Source organism: Oncorhynchus masou, chromosome 32 (genome assembly GCF_036934945.1).
Source record: "Oncorhynchus masou masou isolate Uvic2021 chromosome 32, UVic_Omas_1.1, whole genome shotgun sequence".
Lineage (NCBI taxonomy): Eukaryota > Metazoa > Chordata > Actinopteri > Salmoniformes > Salmonidae > Oncorhynchus > Oncorhynchus masou.
Window position 1 is genome coordinate 67244974 of NC_088243.1, and position 15775 is coordinate 67260748.

The 15775-nt window shown below is 41.3% G+C and overlaps 1 protein-coding gene across 1 annotated transcript in view; it reads left to right on the plus strand.

The window, feature by feature from the left end:
* si:dkey-237h12.3 (teneurin-3) overlaps positions 1 to 15775 on the plus strand; it is a 73881-nt gene that overhangs the window by 37498 nt on the left and 20608 nt on the right. Inside the window, exons 16-19 of the mRNA XM_064955851.1 lie at positions 3152 to 3401; positions 11608 to 11628; positions 12842 to 13074; positions 14782 to 14936. Of these exons, the coding sequence (XP_064811923.1) occupies positions 3152 to 3401; positions 11608 to 11628; positions 12842 to 13074; positions 14782 to 14936 (659 nt within the window). The remainder of the gene's footprint in view (positions 1 to 3151; positions 3402 to 11607; positions 11629 to 12841; positions 13075 to 14781; positions 14937 to 15775) is intronic.

Genomic DNA, 15775 nt, shown 5'->3' on the forward strand with positions numbered 1-15775 from the left:
AAAAAAGCCAGACTATGGTTCACAGCTGCACATGGGGACAAAGATTGTACTTTTTGAAGAAATGCCCTCTGGTCTGCTGAAACAAAAATAGAACTGTTTGGCCATAATGACCATCCTTATGTTTGGAGGAAAAAAGGGGAGGCTTGCAAGCCGAAGAACTCCATCCCAACCGTGACGCAAGTGGGTGGCAGCATCATTTTGTGGGGGTGCTTTGCTGCAGGAGGGGCTGGTGCACTTCACAAAATCGTTGGCACCATGAGGCAGGAAAATTATGTGGATATATTGAAGCAACATCTCAAAACATCAGTCAGGAAGTTAAAGCTTGGTCGCAAATGGGTCTTCCAAATGGACAATGACCCCAAGCATACTTCCAAAGTTGTGGTAAAATGGCTTAAGGACAACAAAGTCAAGGTATTGGAGTGGCCATCACAAAGCCCTGACCTCAAACCTATAGAACATTTGTCGACAGAACTAAAATAGTGTGTGCGAGCAAGGAGGCCTAACTGGTGATCCTAACTGACCTAAGACAGGGAACTTTTACTCGGATTAAATGTCAGGAATTGTGACAGTTTAAATGTGTTTGGCTAAGGTGTATGTAAACTTCCGACTTAAATTGTATGTGGTATGAATCCTTCTCCTCCTGGTGAATCCAGACATAGCTATATAGTATCAGTTCTTCTCTTTCCTTGTGACTCCAGACATAGCTATATAGTATTTGTCCTTCTCCTCCTGGAGACTCTAGACATAGCTATATAGTATCAGTTCATCTCTTTCCTGGTGACTCCAAACATAGCTATATAGTATCAGTTATTCTCCTCCCGGTGACTCCAGACATAGCTATATAGTATCAGTTATTCTCTTTCCTGGTGACTCCAGACATAGCTATATAGTATCGGTTATTCTCCTCCTGGAGACTCCAGACATAGCTATATAGTATCAGTTATTCTCTTTCCTGGTGAATCCAGACATAGCTATATAGTATCGGTTATTCTCTTTCCTGGTGAATCCAGACATAGCTATATAGTATCAGTTCATCTCTTTCCTGGTGACTCCAAACATAGCTATATAGTATCAGTTATTCTCTTTCCTGGTGAATCCAGACATAGCTATATAGTATCAGTTATTCTCTTTCCTGGTGACTCCAGACATAGCTATATAGTATCAGTTATTCTCTTTCCTGGTGACTCCAGACATAGCTATATAGTATCAGTCCTTCTCCTCCTGGAGACTCTAGACATAGCTATATAGTATCAGTTCATCTCTTTCCTGGTGACTCCAAACATAGCTATATAGTATCAGTTATTCTCTTTCCTGGTGAATCCAGACATAGCTATATAGTATTAGTTATTCTATTTCCTGGTGACTCCAGACATAGCTATATAGTATCAGTCCTTCTCCTGGTGACTGCTTCCATTTTCCCCTTGCCTTCCCTGTCTGAGGAGTCTACTGTGATGTAGTTAAGAGTGTTCCTCTCCTCCTCTGGCGAGGACTCTTAAGTCTTTCTCTCGCTCTTCTCTGGGGCCTGTCTAACTAGATAAGGCCTGTGCTGTAGCTATGCTCCCTCTACACCTCTCCCCCCTTCTCCCTCCCTCCTTCCCTCCATCTCTGCTGCAAAGTGGCTATATGCCCTCTGTTAAAGCAAGGCTGTTGAGCCCTACAAACATGTTCAGATGTTCAGTGGCCTTAGCCTGGGTACAGTGACATATTGTAGCTCTGTCAGACAGACTCTGTCAGAGAGAGAGGGACTGGGTGGGACCGTTAATGTGTGTGCTAGATAGAAGGTGGGTAAAATGTATGTGCGTATTTTATTAATTACATTAGACTTTCTAATGGCTTATGGGAAGATATATCTGTGATTGAAGTGACTGTGATATGTGGTTGTCCTACCTAGCTATCTTTAGATTAATACAGTAAATGACTCAAATGTAAACATGTAAGTGTAAATGTAGGGTACTGGGGGCAGGCTGCCAAATTTACCTAATCATTAAATTAATATTTTTAGAAAATATTTAATCTTACGTTTTAGTAAGGTGTAATACTTCAAGCTTTTTATACTGAACTCTATATTGGATATGTAAAAAAGGTACTCTCATTGGGACTTGGTGTAATTAGGGAAAATTCAGCATTATGATAGTGAAGGTAATGTGTGACATCTTGTGCTGGTTATTCCATAATTACTTGGTTATTACATTGCAATATGGCTATCGGGAATACTTGCTTTCGAGTCAGCCCTTGTTCAACGTGAGATCACTCACATAGGATGTAGCTGAGCAGACAGATGGATCGCAGTGCAAGTAAATCCCCAAGGTCATCCGTTTGATGGCGTCACACACAATGCCGTCCCTCGTACCCATTAATCTTTGTTAGCCGCACATTTGTAATGCTCTCTGTTACAAAGAAACTGAGCAGTGGGATTGTCTTGCCAGCGGTCTCCCTAGAGAAAGTCTTCATTTCAGTTCCCCCCCTTTTAATTAATCAATGAAAGGGACTAATCGGAGAGGGACAAACATACATTGAGATGTGCGGGGGTAATGTCAAGGGAACCGGTGGTGCTACACCGGGCGTTCAGTGCTGCCATCGATCTGGTAATGAGGAAGAGAGAGTGTCGGAATTCAAACGCGTTGCCAGGGTGTGAATAATTAAGTGCTCCCAGTATGCAATTCACCACTTTGATGTTTTTCTTCTTTTTTTCTTTTGAAGTCTACTCCACCATATCCCTCCTCCCGGAAAAAAAGTTATATTTTCCCCTCGATCAAATATGTATCTGTAATGACTGATGAAGCTCTATTGAAGTTCCGTTACTTTTGCAAGGTATATTGTCTGCTGCGTTTGTCTAACCCTCCTCGCCATGACGTGGAGTACTGGGAGGAAATGGAAAAGGGTCTTGGCGAGATTGAAAGAACATCATGTTCTGTAAAGAGGTTACTATTAATTGATGAGTTTACGACTCCCACTAAACAGGTTCCTTACAAAAATTATATCACAATTCATGAGACATCGAAATATGCACATAGGTAGTCACTCTACCTATGTAAAGTTGTAAACAACATATAACAAATTATTATAACAATTATTATAATTAGCACAGCTCAAAGTCATCATTCTCATCAATTACATAGAAACTACTCTTTATATTTTTCCTGTTTTTCAGGCATCCTCTACAAAGGCAGTGGTGAGAACCAGTTCATCTCGCTGCAGCCTCCCGTCATCTCTACAGTGATGGGGAACGGTCGGCGCCGAAGCATCTCCTGCCCCAGCTGCAATGGGCAGGCCCTGGGCAACAAGTTGCTGGCGCCAGTGGCCCTGGCGTGGGGCATCGACGGCAGCCTCTACGTGGGCGATTTCAACTACATCAGACGCATCTACCCATCGGGCAACGTCACCAGCGTCATGGAGCTCAGGCTAGTTCAGGTTCTGCATGGAATCATAATGGTGGTGCACGGTTGTTTTGTGCTGGCCCTTTGTCCCTTTAGCTCAGATATTGAGGCTTTGCATGGCTCTGTAATAGTGGACAACCTCTGACCTATTGGTTCAGACGTTTTGACCCTCAAATTAGAGATTGATTCTTTATTTCTTCTGAGGTAATAGTGTAAGGAGGTGGTGTTTAAGACAAAGTGGGTTGCATGGATGTGAAACTCGCCCATAGCATGTTGGCTGGAGTACATACAAAGCAGCATGCTGCTCACAGAGTGACAGACTAGTCTTTGTTTGCAAAGATGGTTGAGCAGCATGTGTTGTTGTGTAGAAGGTTGAGTTCAAGCCCCACTGGAGGCAGATCAAAATGGTTAAATGTTACATGATCTTGAAAGGGTGGACATCTGATGTGTACAGTGGCTTGAAAGTATTCACCCCTCCCCCGTTGGCATTTTTCCTATTTTGTTGCCTTACATCCTGGAATTAAAATGGCTTTTTTGTGGGTTTGTATCATTTGATTAACACAACATGCCTACCACTTTGAAGATGCAAAATATTTTTATTGTAAACAAGCAAGAAATAAGACAAAAAACTCCAAACTTGAGCGTTCATAACTATTCAACCACCCAAAGTCAATACTTTGTAGACACCTTTTGCAGCTATTACAGTTGCAAGTCTCTTGGGGTATGTCTCTATAAGCTTGGCACATCTAGCCAGTGGGATTCTTCAAGGAAAAACTGCTCAAGCTCCTTCAAGTTGGATGGGTTCCGCTGGTGTACAGCAATCTTCAAATCATACCACAGATTCTCAATTGGATTGAGGTCTGGGCTTTGACAAGGCCATTCCAAGACATTTAAAGGTTTCCCCATAAACCACTCGAGTGTTGCTTTAGCAGTATGCTTCAGGATCATTGTCCTGCTGGAAGGTGAACCTCCGTCCCAATCTCAAATCTCTGGAAGACTGAAACAGGTTTTCCTCAAGAATTTCCCTGTATTTAGCACCATCCATCATTCCTTCAATTCTGACCAGCTTCCCAGTTCATGCTGCTGAAAAACATCTCCACTGCATGATGCTGCCACCACCATGCTTCACTGTGGGAAAGGGTGTTCTCAGGGTGATGAGATGTGTTGGTTTTGCGCCAGACATAGCATTTATCTTGATGGCCAATAAGCTCAATTTTTGTCTCACCTGCCAGAGTACCTTCTTCCATATGTTTGGGGAGTCTCCCACATGCCTTTTGGCGAACACTTTATGCAATGGCTTTTTTCTGTAAAGCCCAGCTCTGTGGCGTGTAATGCTTAAAGTGGCCCTATGGACAGATTCTCCAATCTCCGCTGTGGAGCTTGGCAGCTCCTACAGGGTTATCTTTCGTCTCTTTGTTGCCCCTCTGATTAATGCCCTCCTTGCCTGGTCCTTGAGTTTTGTTGGGCGGCCCTCTCTTGGCAGGTTTGTTGTGGTGCCATATTCTTTCAATTTTTTAATAATGGATTTAATGGTGCTCTGTGGGATGTTCAAAGTTAAGGATATTTATTTATAACTCAACCCTGATCAGTACTTCTCCACAACTTTGTCCCTGACCTGTTTGGAGAGCTCCTTGGTCTTCATGGGGCTGCTTGCGTGGTGTTGCAGACTATGGGGCCTTTCAGAACAGGTGTATATATTCTGAGATCATGTGACAGATCACGTGACACGTAGATGATTTTGATTTTGGATTTTTTTTCATTTCACTTCACCAACTTGGACTATTTTGTGTATGTCTATTACATGAAATCCAAATAAAAATATATTTAAATTACAAGTTGTAATGCAACAAAATAGGTAAAATGCCAAGGGGGGATGAATACTTTTGCAAGGCACTGTAGTGGTGTTCTTTGAACTGTGATTCAGTGGTTTTCAGAGACTATCTTCACAATGCACAGGGTGGTCAGACACCTTTTAGAGTACTTGCACAGTATCAAATGTGATGGAATGGGAAAACGGACAGATTTACTATTTACAGTGCATTCTGAAAGTATTCAGACCCCTTGACTTTTTCCACATTTTGTTAAGTTACAGTCTTATTTACATAAGTAGTCAGACCTTTGCTATGAGACTCAGGTGCATCCTTTTTCCATGATTTGGAAAGGCACACACCTGTCTATATATGATCCCACAGTTGACAGTGCATGTCAGAGCCAATACCAAGCCATCAGGTTGAAGGAATTGTCCATAGAGCTCTGAGACAGGATGGTGTCAAAGCTCAGATCTGGGGAAGGTTACCAAAACATTTCTGAAGCATTGAAGGTCCCCAAGAACACAGTGGCCACCTTCATTCTTAATTGGAAGAAGTTTGGAACTGCCAAGACTCTTCTTGGAGCTGGCCGCCTGGCAAAACTGAGCAATCGGGGTAGGAGGGCTTTGGTCAGGGAGGTGACCGAGAACCCAGTAGTCACTCTAACAGAACTCCAGAGTCCCACTGTGGAGATGGGAGAACCTTCAAGAAGGACAACCGTCTCTGCAGCACTTCACCAATCAGGCCTTTATGGTAGAGTGGCCAGACGAAAGTCACTCTTCCATCAAAGGCATATGACAGCCCACTTTGCCAAAAGGCACATAAAGGACTCTCAGACCATGAAACAAGATTCTCTGGTCTGATGAAAACAAGATTGAACTCTTTGGCCTGAATGCCAAGCATCACATCTGGTGGAAACCATGCACCGATCCTACGGTGAAGCATGGTGGTGGCAGCATCATGCTGTGGGGATGTTTTTCAAGAGCGGGGACTGGGAGATTAGTCAGGGCCAAGGGAAAGATGAACGGAGCAAAATACAGAGAGAACCTTGATGAAAACCTGCTCCAGAGCGTTCAGGACCTCAGACTGGGGTGACGATTCACCTTCCAATAGGACAACGACCCTAAGCACACAGCCAAGACAACGCAGGAGTGGCTTTGTGACAAGTCTCTGAATGTCCTTGAGTGGCCCAGCCAGAGCCCGGACTTGAACCCGATCGAACATCTCTGGACAGACCTGTAAATGGCTGTGCAGCGATGCTCCCCACCCAACCTGACAGAGCTTGAGAGGATCTGCAGAGAAGAATGGGAGAAACTCCCCCAAATACACGTGTGCCAAGCTTGTAGAGTCATACCCAGTAAGACTCAAGGTTATAATCAATGCCAAAGGTGCTTAAACAAAGTACTGAGTAAAGGGTCTGAATACATGATATTTAAGTTCATGATATTTAATCAAAAAACCCGTTTTTGCTTTGTCATTATGGGAAATTGTGTGTAGACGAGCGTGGAAACAATTGAATAATGCTGTAACGTAACACAATGTGAAAAAATTCAAGGGGTCTGAATACTTTCCGAATGCACCATAATATGGAATCTATACTATATCCTTTACAATTAGAGAAAGACTCCATGTCTATTGCCATGTAATTGAGGTGATTTAGGCTGATTTGCCAAGTTGGCCTCAATCACCAATAAGCTTCATTTTGCCAATTGGCAGACTCCGAAACAGCAGATGTTGATTAGAATGAAAGCTGTTTTACAGCCAGGGCTACTTACAAAAAAGCTTATGAAATCTGTCTACCAAGAGGCTACAGTTGATGTGTCTATCTCTTAAAATCAATTTGATGACCCTGGCCCACATATTGCAAACACCAGTGATTGCACTTCAGTCTTCAGTATAGAAGACATGCCCACAAATCACACAACATTCACAACCGCCTTGCCTGCTCATTATGTTTCAATACATTCTCTTATAGGTGCATGGAGAACGTTAAGCCAACATGATTGAATTGCTCGATATAAGAAATTGTTGTCTTTTCTATCATTAATGTGATGACAATTATTTTATGAAATCAATTAACTACATTTAATTATTACGCAATTCAATTAATCATATAACAATTAATTAAGTAGTAATCTTGGGGCACCATGGAAAAAGTGTATTTAACGAGTTACCGTTTTCCGAATGAACTCTTAAAGATATAAAGATCTCATACATTTCGGTCATCAGTCAGTCATTAAATTAATTGTTACCTTCTATCAGTCTCATTCTGAATGTCGCAAAACTCTTGGATATCTGCAGGAACCCTAGCATAAATGATGAATCAGCGATATACAAATTGGCTTAATTATTTATTTACTAACTAAATAATCACACAGAATTACATAAACACACAAACAGGATAACTTACACATTGATTACTACACAATGACACAACTACACAATGAAATGTCCTTAGTGGACTAACCCGATATGATGGCTTGGTAGACAATGGAAAGGGATGGGGACAGATAAAGTGCCGGAAAGACAGAATGGACCAACTACATACAGTTGATAACTATGCTCATGGAAATGCTAATAGTTTGCACACGAACGGCCGCACATTCGAAAATAATTGCAACGTACATATTTACACTTGTACACAGACCTGTAACTTCTTCTTTAAGAGGCTCCTCTGTCCTCCACTCGTTACCTGTATTAATGGCACCTGTTTGAACTTGTTATCAGTATAAGACACCTGTCCACAACCTCAAACAGTCACACTCCAAACTCCACTATGGCCAAGACCAAAGAGCTGTCCAAGGACACCAGCAGCAAGATCTCACCCCGTGGGTTTAAAATGATCACAAGAACGGTGAACAAAAAGCCCAGAACCACACGGGGGGACCTAGTGAATGACCTGCAGAGAGCTGGGACCAAAGTAACAAAGCCTACCATCAGTAACACACTACGCCGCAAAGGACTCAAATCCTGCAGTGCCAGACGTGTCCTCCTGCTTAAGCCAGTACATGATCCAGAAGAAGATTGAGAGAGTGTCATATGGTCAGATGAAACCAAAATATAACTTTTTGGTAAAAACTCAACTCGTCGTGTTTGGAGGACAAAGAATGCTGAGTTGCATCCAAAGAACACCATACCTACTGTGAAGCATGAAGGTGGAAACATCATGCTTTGGGGCTGTTTTCCTGCAAAGGGACCAGGACGACTGATCCGTGTAAGGGAAAGAATGAATGGGCCATGTATCATGAGATTTTGAGTGAAAACCTCCTTCCATCAGCAAGGGCATTGAAGATGAAACGTGGCTGGGTCTTTCAGCATGACAATGATCCCAAACACACTGCCCGGGCAACGAAGGAGTGGCTTAGTAAGAAGCATTTCAAGGTCCTGGAGTGGCCAAGCCAGTCTCCAGATCGCAGCCCATAGAAAATCTTTGGAGGGAGTTGAAAGTCCGTGTTGCCCAGCAACAGCCCCAAAACCTCACTGCTCTGGAGGAGATCTGCATGGAGGAATGGGACAAAATGCAAGCAACAGTGTGTGAAAACCTTGTGAAGACTTACAGATAACGTTTGACCTCTGTCATTGCCAACAAAGGGTATATAACAAAGTATTGAGATAAACTTTTGTTATTGACCAAATACTTATTTTCCACCATAATTTGCAAATAAATTAATAAAAAATCCTACAATGTGATTTTCTGGATTTTTTTTTCTCATTTTGTCTATCATAGTTGAAGTGTACCTATGATGAAAATTACAGGCCTCTCTTATCTTTTTAAGTGGGAGAACTTGCACAATTGGTGGCTGACTAAATACTTTTTTGCCCCACTGTACCTCTCCTTAATGCAACCACTGTGTCAGATTTAAAAAAACTTTACGAAAAAAGCAAACCATGCAATAATCTGAGACGCCGCTCAGAAAAAGAAAGAAAAACTATCCGCCATGTTGGAGTCAACAGAAATCAGAAATAATATTATAAATATTCCCTTACCTTTGATGATCTTCATCAGAATGCACTCCCAGGAATCCTAGTTCCACAATAAATGTTTGTTTTGTTCGATAATGTCCATTATTTGTGTCCAAGTAGCTACTTCTGTTAGCGCGTTTAGTACACAAATCCAAACGCTTGTGCAGGTCCATCCGAACGTCAGACGAAAACTTTAAAAAGTTATATTACAGGACGAAGAAACTTGTCAAACTAAGTATAGAATCAATCAATTAGGATGTTGTTATCATAAATGTTCAATAACGTTCCAACCGGAGAATTCCTATGTCTGTAGTAAAGTCATGGAACGCAGGTCGCTATCATGTGAAATGCTCTCTGCCAGACCACTGACTCAAACAGGCGAGAGGGTAGCCTAGTGGTTAGAGCGTTGGACTTGTAACCGGAAGGCTGCAAGTTCAAACCGAGCTGACAAGGTACAAATCTGTTGGTCTGCCCTTGAACAGGCAGTTTACCCACTGTTCCTAGGCTGTCATTGAAAATAATATTTTTTTCTTAACTGACTTGCCTGGTAAAATAAAAAATAATAAAACAGCTCCCATCTGGCTCCACATCACAGCAGAAGCCGCATTCAAGTTTCTAAAAACTGTTGACATCTAGTGGAAGCCTTAGGAAGTGCAAAATAACCAATATCCCACTGTGTATTCAATAGGGGCTGGGTTGAAAATTGACCAACTTCAGATTTCCCACTTCCTGTTTGGATTTTTTCTCAGGTTTTTGCCTGCCATATGAGTTCCGTTATACTCACAGACTTCATTCAAACAGTTTTTTAGAAACTTCAGAGTGTTTTATATCCAATAATAATACTAATATGCATATATTAGCAACTGGGACTGAGGAGCTGGCTGTTTACTCTGGGCACCTTTCATCCAAGCTACTCAATACTGCCCATGCAGTATTAATTTACTCAGAAACTCCACCAGAAACTCCACCTGTGTGTGAGCACCTGCTTTCAACATATTGTACTTTGTATCCCTCGTTTACTCAAGTGGTTTCTTTATTTGGGTCGATATCTGTAAGCAAGTCCCAACCTGGCTTCTCAACCTGGCATGCCCCAACGATTTGGATTTTGGATATAAAGTCTTTATTTAGACATGGAGCTGTATAACAAGTGGCAAGATCAATATTCCGATACTCAGTTGTTAGTGCTGAGGGATTAACATACATTTTGGTAAATTTGAATGAAATGTGTGATGTAGAAAGGAGTTGTAAGTTCCAACAGGCCAATATTCTACATAGTTTAAGCAAAGAAAACATGGTAATTAACTACAATTACCATAATCCATAGAGAAGATAATTTGGGATGAAATAAAAAAGTAATATACACAACAACTGAAAATATTTTATTTAAGTAAAGTAATGTGAGTAAATGGTGGGTAATAAGTGGAGTTTTATTAATTGTTTTTATTCTGTGTTACAGCATTCAACCCACGTAATGCAAAATAATCTAAACCGAAATCGAAAAAACGTGATGTACTAACGAGTTGTATTTTCCAACAGGCCAATATTCCACATAGTTCAGTGTATGAAACGTGGTAATTAACTACAATGACCATAATACCTTGCGCGCTTACATATGCCTGTGTTTCTTTTATGCCTGTTCAGTAAAAGAGACCGAGGAATGCGCGATCGATAGGGAAAGAGAGCAGTTGCTTTCACGACATATCTCTCCTTGAAAATACCTGATCTAAGTGATTGATAGTTGGTATTCAGCAGTCATAAAAGTATTCCTTATTTACTTTGAAGAACTTCTAAAATAGTGATTTTGTCAGGCAGCATAGGCAGCAGCTCTATAGAGATGATGACTTGGAATGAAATAATAGTCATCAAATAAAACAAATGTAATATACACATCAACTGAAATATTTTATGAAAGTAAAGCAATGTGAATAAATTATGCTTCATAAATGATAAGCGGTAATGTCAGAAACTACCATTATTGGATTTGAATTAATTGTGAGAATGCATTAAACACAACAGTGTTGCTACGGCATTTAATGTTTAAAAAATAATAATCTAAGTTGAAAACGGTTGACCTTGTTTAAATAATCGAACCGAAACTGATTTGACCTCAAAAAGAATGAATCGCTCAGCACTATTGGTGATTTGAATGGAGAAAAAAAGCAGTGGTATAATGGCCCAATGCATTCCCTTGTGGGGGAGTTTTTATATTGTCCCCTCTGTGAGTTATGGGTGTAGGGTTTAACTCCACAACATATATTCTCCCCTCGGTGAGTTATGGGTGCAGGGTTTAACTCCAAGACATCGTCACTCCTCCTTTTTCCCCTTCTCCTTTCTGCACAACAAATCTTCATTGTCTGCTCCTTTTTTATGGTGTTTTTCTTAGACCTTTAAGTCACACACTTTTACGGTCTCTCTTTGTCTTTCTCTTCTCTGCTTCCTTCCTTTCTTCCCGCCCTAAGAAATAAAGATTTTAGACACAGGTAGGTGTATGATGGTGCAATTCTGTCACTGTCTTTCTGTGTGTTAAGAATGAATGTATTTTTTATGAACATATGTTTATGGTAAATTGATAAGCCATTAAGGCATTATTTAATCATCTGGTTTGGCTCATAAAGGTGTCCAGTTTTATAACCACACTCTGTAATGTAACATTACTTTTTTTCACTGTGTTTAATGCATTCTCACATTTATTTTAACACACTCACATTATTCCATTCAGAAGTGTCAAAGGCTTACAGTATTGACTAATGTACCATTAAACATAAGAACACTTACTGGGGCTATCTTCATTGCCAGACAGTTAAACAAGTTCTAACCACATTCAACAGCTTATGTTTCAGGCTTATCATTGGCCTCCGTGCACACGGATGAGTTGTGTCTTCCTCAGTTGGAAAGAGTTGACCTTTTGATATGTCAATGTGCAATGTGTCATTTAGTCATGTAAGAGGATTATGGGTAACTGGCTTAGTACATTTTTAATGTAATTGCCTTTGACAAAAGATAAAAATTCAACAGTCAATACTACTATACTTGCTGTATGTTGATGGCATATAGCGCCCTACATAGAAAATTATTAATTCTGTTCTTACATTGGATGATTTTTTCATAATAGCAGCAAGCCTTGAAGACATCTCTTCTAACTCATTCTGAAGGAGCCCAACACATTTTGAGGCATTTAAAATGAATGCAAATAAGCACAACCCGACGAAATGCCATTCAGTTGTTGACTGTCATTAACATAAACACTTCATTCTATATTTACTACAGGCTTCCCCGCGCAGGGGAGTGATGCCGCTTAAAATAATCTGACACACTTGATGTTGTCGCTGCCGCTTTGTCATACTCAAACCCACTCCAGTCATATCCTGTTAAATTCTCTGACTCTTTTCCTTGACTGTCAAACCTATTCCCCACCCGTTTGTTATGCAAAAATACTCACAATTTTAATTGGGCATTCACAATGACAAAGTCACAAACAGATACAGAGGCTCCTTTTTCTGGGGTCATTATCATTCTCAATGTCAAATTATCTTTCTGTTATTTAGGAAAAACACCTTTAAATTCAACAAAGGAAAACATGTAAAGCGTTGATTATTTTTGGATTGTTCATAAAAACAACTTTTAAACAAGTGTATTTTGAGATTGTTCATATTGTGGCAATCACAGTAACCACCATTATTTCCTCAATCCTAGTAACAACCCTGCTCACCGGTATTACCTGGCCACCGACCCAGTGACTGGGCAGCTGTATGTGTCCGACACCAACTCGCGGAGGATCTACCAGCCCAAGGTCCTGACAGGGATCAAGGAACTGCAGAGTAACGTGGAGGTGGTGGCAGGGACCGGGGAGCACTGTCTGCCCTTTGACGAGACCCACTGTGGGGATGGGGGCAAGGCCACGGAGGCCCTGCTCACTGGGCCAAAAGGTAGGACCTGAGCCAACATTAGTCTGTTCCCTCCAGGGTTTGCCAATTCCGCTCCTGGAAAACTCCTGGGTGTAAAGGCTGCAGGCTTTTGTTCCAGCCCTGCAGTAAAACATTTGATTAGAACATAATTAGCTGAATTGGATGTGCTACCGCAGGGCTGAAATTGAATCCTGCAAAGCTTTCAAAAGATTGGTGATTCACAGCACAAAATATGTTTTAGAAGTAATGTGTGTTCCCTTTTCACCAGGTCAGAAAATGTTTACACAAGGGTAACTGGCAGTAAATGTAAAATGCACATAAAATCAGTAGTGGATTCAGACGTGTCAGGTGAACTATTGTGTCCTCACCTCTGGTCTAATAATTTCCTCATAATCCCCAGTGTTCTCTTTCAATTGCTACCATGGTCATGCATATGCTTTTTAAAGTTCTTCTGTTTCAATTTGGCCCTATCCATATAGGCCAATTTCCACGAGCATAAGGGGTTAAGAAGTCATGGATTATTAGTTTGTCTGGTGTGTGCCAGTCTTTATTAAAGTCCCACCTAATGGCCCAGCTTAGACTGCATTTAAAAGAGTGGGTTTGACTGAAGGGAGCCTGGGAGGGAGTGAAATGGGAGGAGGTAGAGGCTGGGGGAAAGATGGCAGATGGCTGAGGTTTTCTTTTCCAGACGTTTGCTGAAATATGCTCAAATGTGACACTTTTCATCTGTCTGAATTTCCCCTCCGACTTTCAAATAGCCAGCTCTCCCAGAATGCATTGGTGGTCCCTCAGCTCTTTAATGTTTCAGTAGCCAGGCAATCTTTGTGCAGACCTACATGTAGCCACAGGTCAAACCAAAGCACTCACCTATAAAAATAAATCATAAAAAAATAAACTGATTTAGAAGCTATTAAATCTGATAATGGCAGAATATATACCAATTCCTCACCTATTGTGATCTACTTTTCTCACCTTGTTGAGTTTAAAAACCAACCACAGTGTGTTGACACCAGCGTTTTATAGCGCTTATTGAAAAAATAAATGGAAATGTACGAGAGGTTTAATTGAAATCCTATAGGCACCGCTCTCTGTTAGGAGCCCACAATAACATGATGAGATGTGAAGTGTGCCATGGTTGCTAATGTATTTTCCCTGTGTGGGACAAATTACTACGGCAAGCACTCTCTCTTCGCACAAAAAGTTGGAACCCTCAGCCGACACACAATCAGTCGGGCAATTTTGCCCACCGTCGTAACCACGGCAACTGCCTGTCGTTCACCCGTTTCGTCTAAAATTGGCCCTAGCCGTCATTTCCCCCCGCCCACCCATTTATTTCACAGGTAGAGTGAAGAGGGTTGATGATTGTTGGGTGTTGGAGCTGCAATTTAAGGGAAAAAAGTCACGCTCATTGACACTGTACCTATGAGTTCTGTTTTTAGAGGTGGGATATGGCAGGATGCGCGGTGCCAGGCACACATACATTAGAGATACAGCCTTTCCCACTTCACCCTGAGAAATTATTCAATAGCAGGAAAGCAGGCGGTTGAATTATTGAAGCATGTGCTTTTTGCAGTGACCTGAATAATGGGAAGCCAAACTCGACACATGTATCCGTCGTGTTCTGTCCACAGAGTCATGGAGGCAGAAAGAACTTCACATTTCCCACATCTGACACATCTATCATCTGCGTTTCTTTTATCCCCCCCTTCCCCCCTTTTGCCTCGACAGGTATTGCTGTGGACAAGAATGGACTGATATATTTTGTGGACGGCACCACGATCCGGAGAGTTGACCAAAGCGGCATCATATCCACACTCCTGGGCTCCAATGACCTCACGTCGGCACGCCCCCTGACCTGTGACATCAGCATGGACATCAATCAGGTGACTGTCAGATTACCAGTCAGGTCTCCCTCAAGCCTGTTCTGTCCTCAAGTCAGTTCCCATAGGGCTCACATCACAGCGCCACCTTGTGGTTTTCTTCCTGCTCATCTATGAGTCACTCAGTCTGGAGTGTTACATAATGTCAGTCTCTTTAGGATTCTGAGATCGCAAATATATATTTTTTTATCAAGGGCATGCCAATTTGACCAATCATCGCACTATTACCGCATAAAACCATCAAATCTCTGCAATATTAGCGCATTAAACTGTCTGATTACCACACTACAAAAAGAAGGTTAGCATAAAATGGTTCAATCAAGCAATTTTTGTGACAATTTGGACAAAATCATTGCATATTGCCATGCAAAATGTAAAATCAAGCAATTATGACCGCAGCGAACCCCCAAAACTGCCATGAAATCATGATAATCAAAGTACTTACACAGTTAAATAATACACCTTTGGCCATGGTTATCTCAGGGGAAGAAAATACATTATTTTTTAAATATTTTTTTATTTCACCTTTATTTAACCAGGTCGGCAAGTCGAGAACAAGTTCTCATTTACAATTGCGACCTGGCCAAGATAAAGCAAAGCAGTTCGACACATACAACGACACAGAGTTACACATGGAGTAAAACAAACATACAGTCAATAATACAGTATAAACAAGTCTATATACGATGTGAGCAAATGACGTGAGATAAGGGAGGTAAAGGCAAAAAAAAGGCCATGGTGGCAAAGTAAATACAATATAGCAAGTAAAGCACTGGAATGGTAGATTTGCAATGGAAGAATGTGCAAAGTAGAAATAAAAATAATGGGGTGCAAAGGAGCAA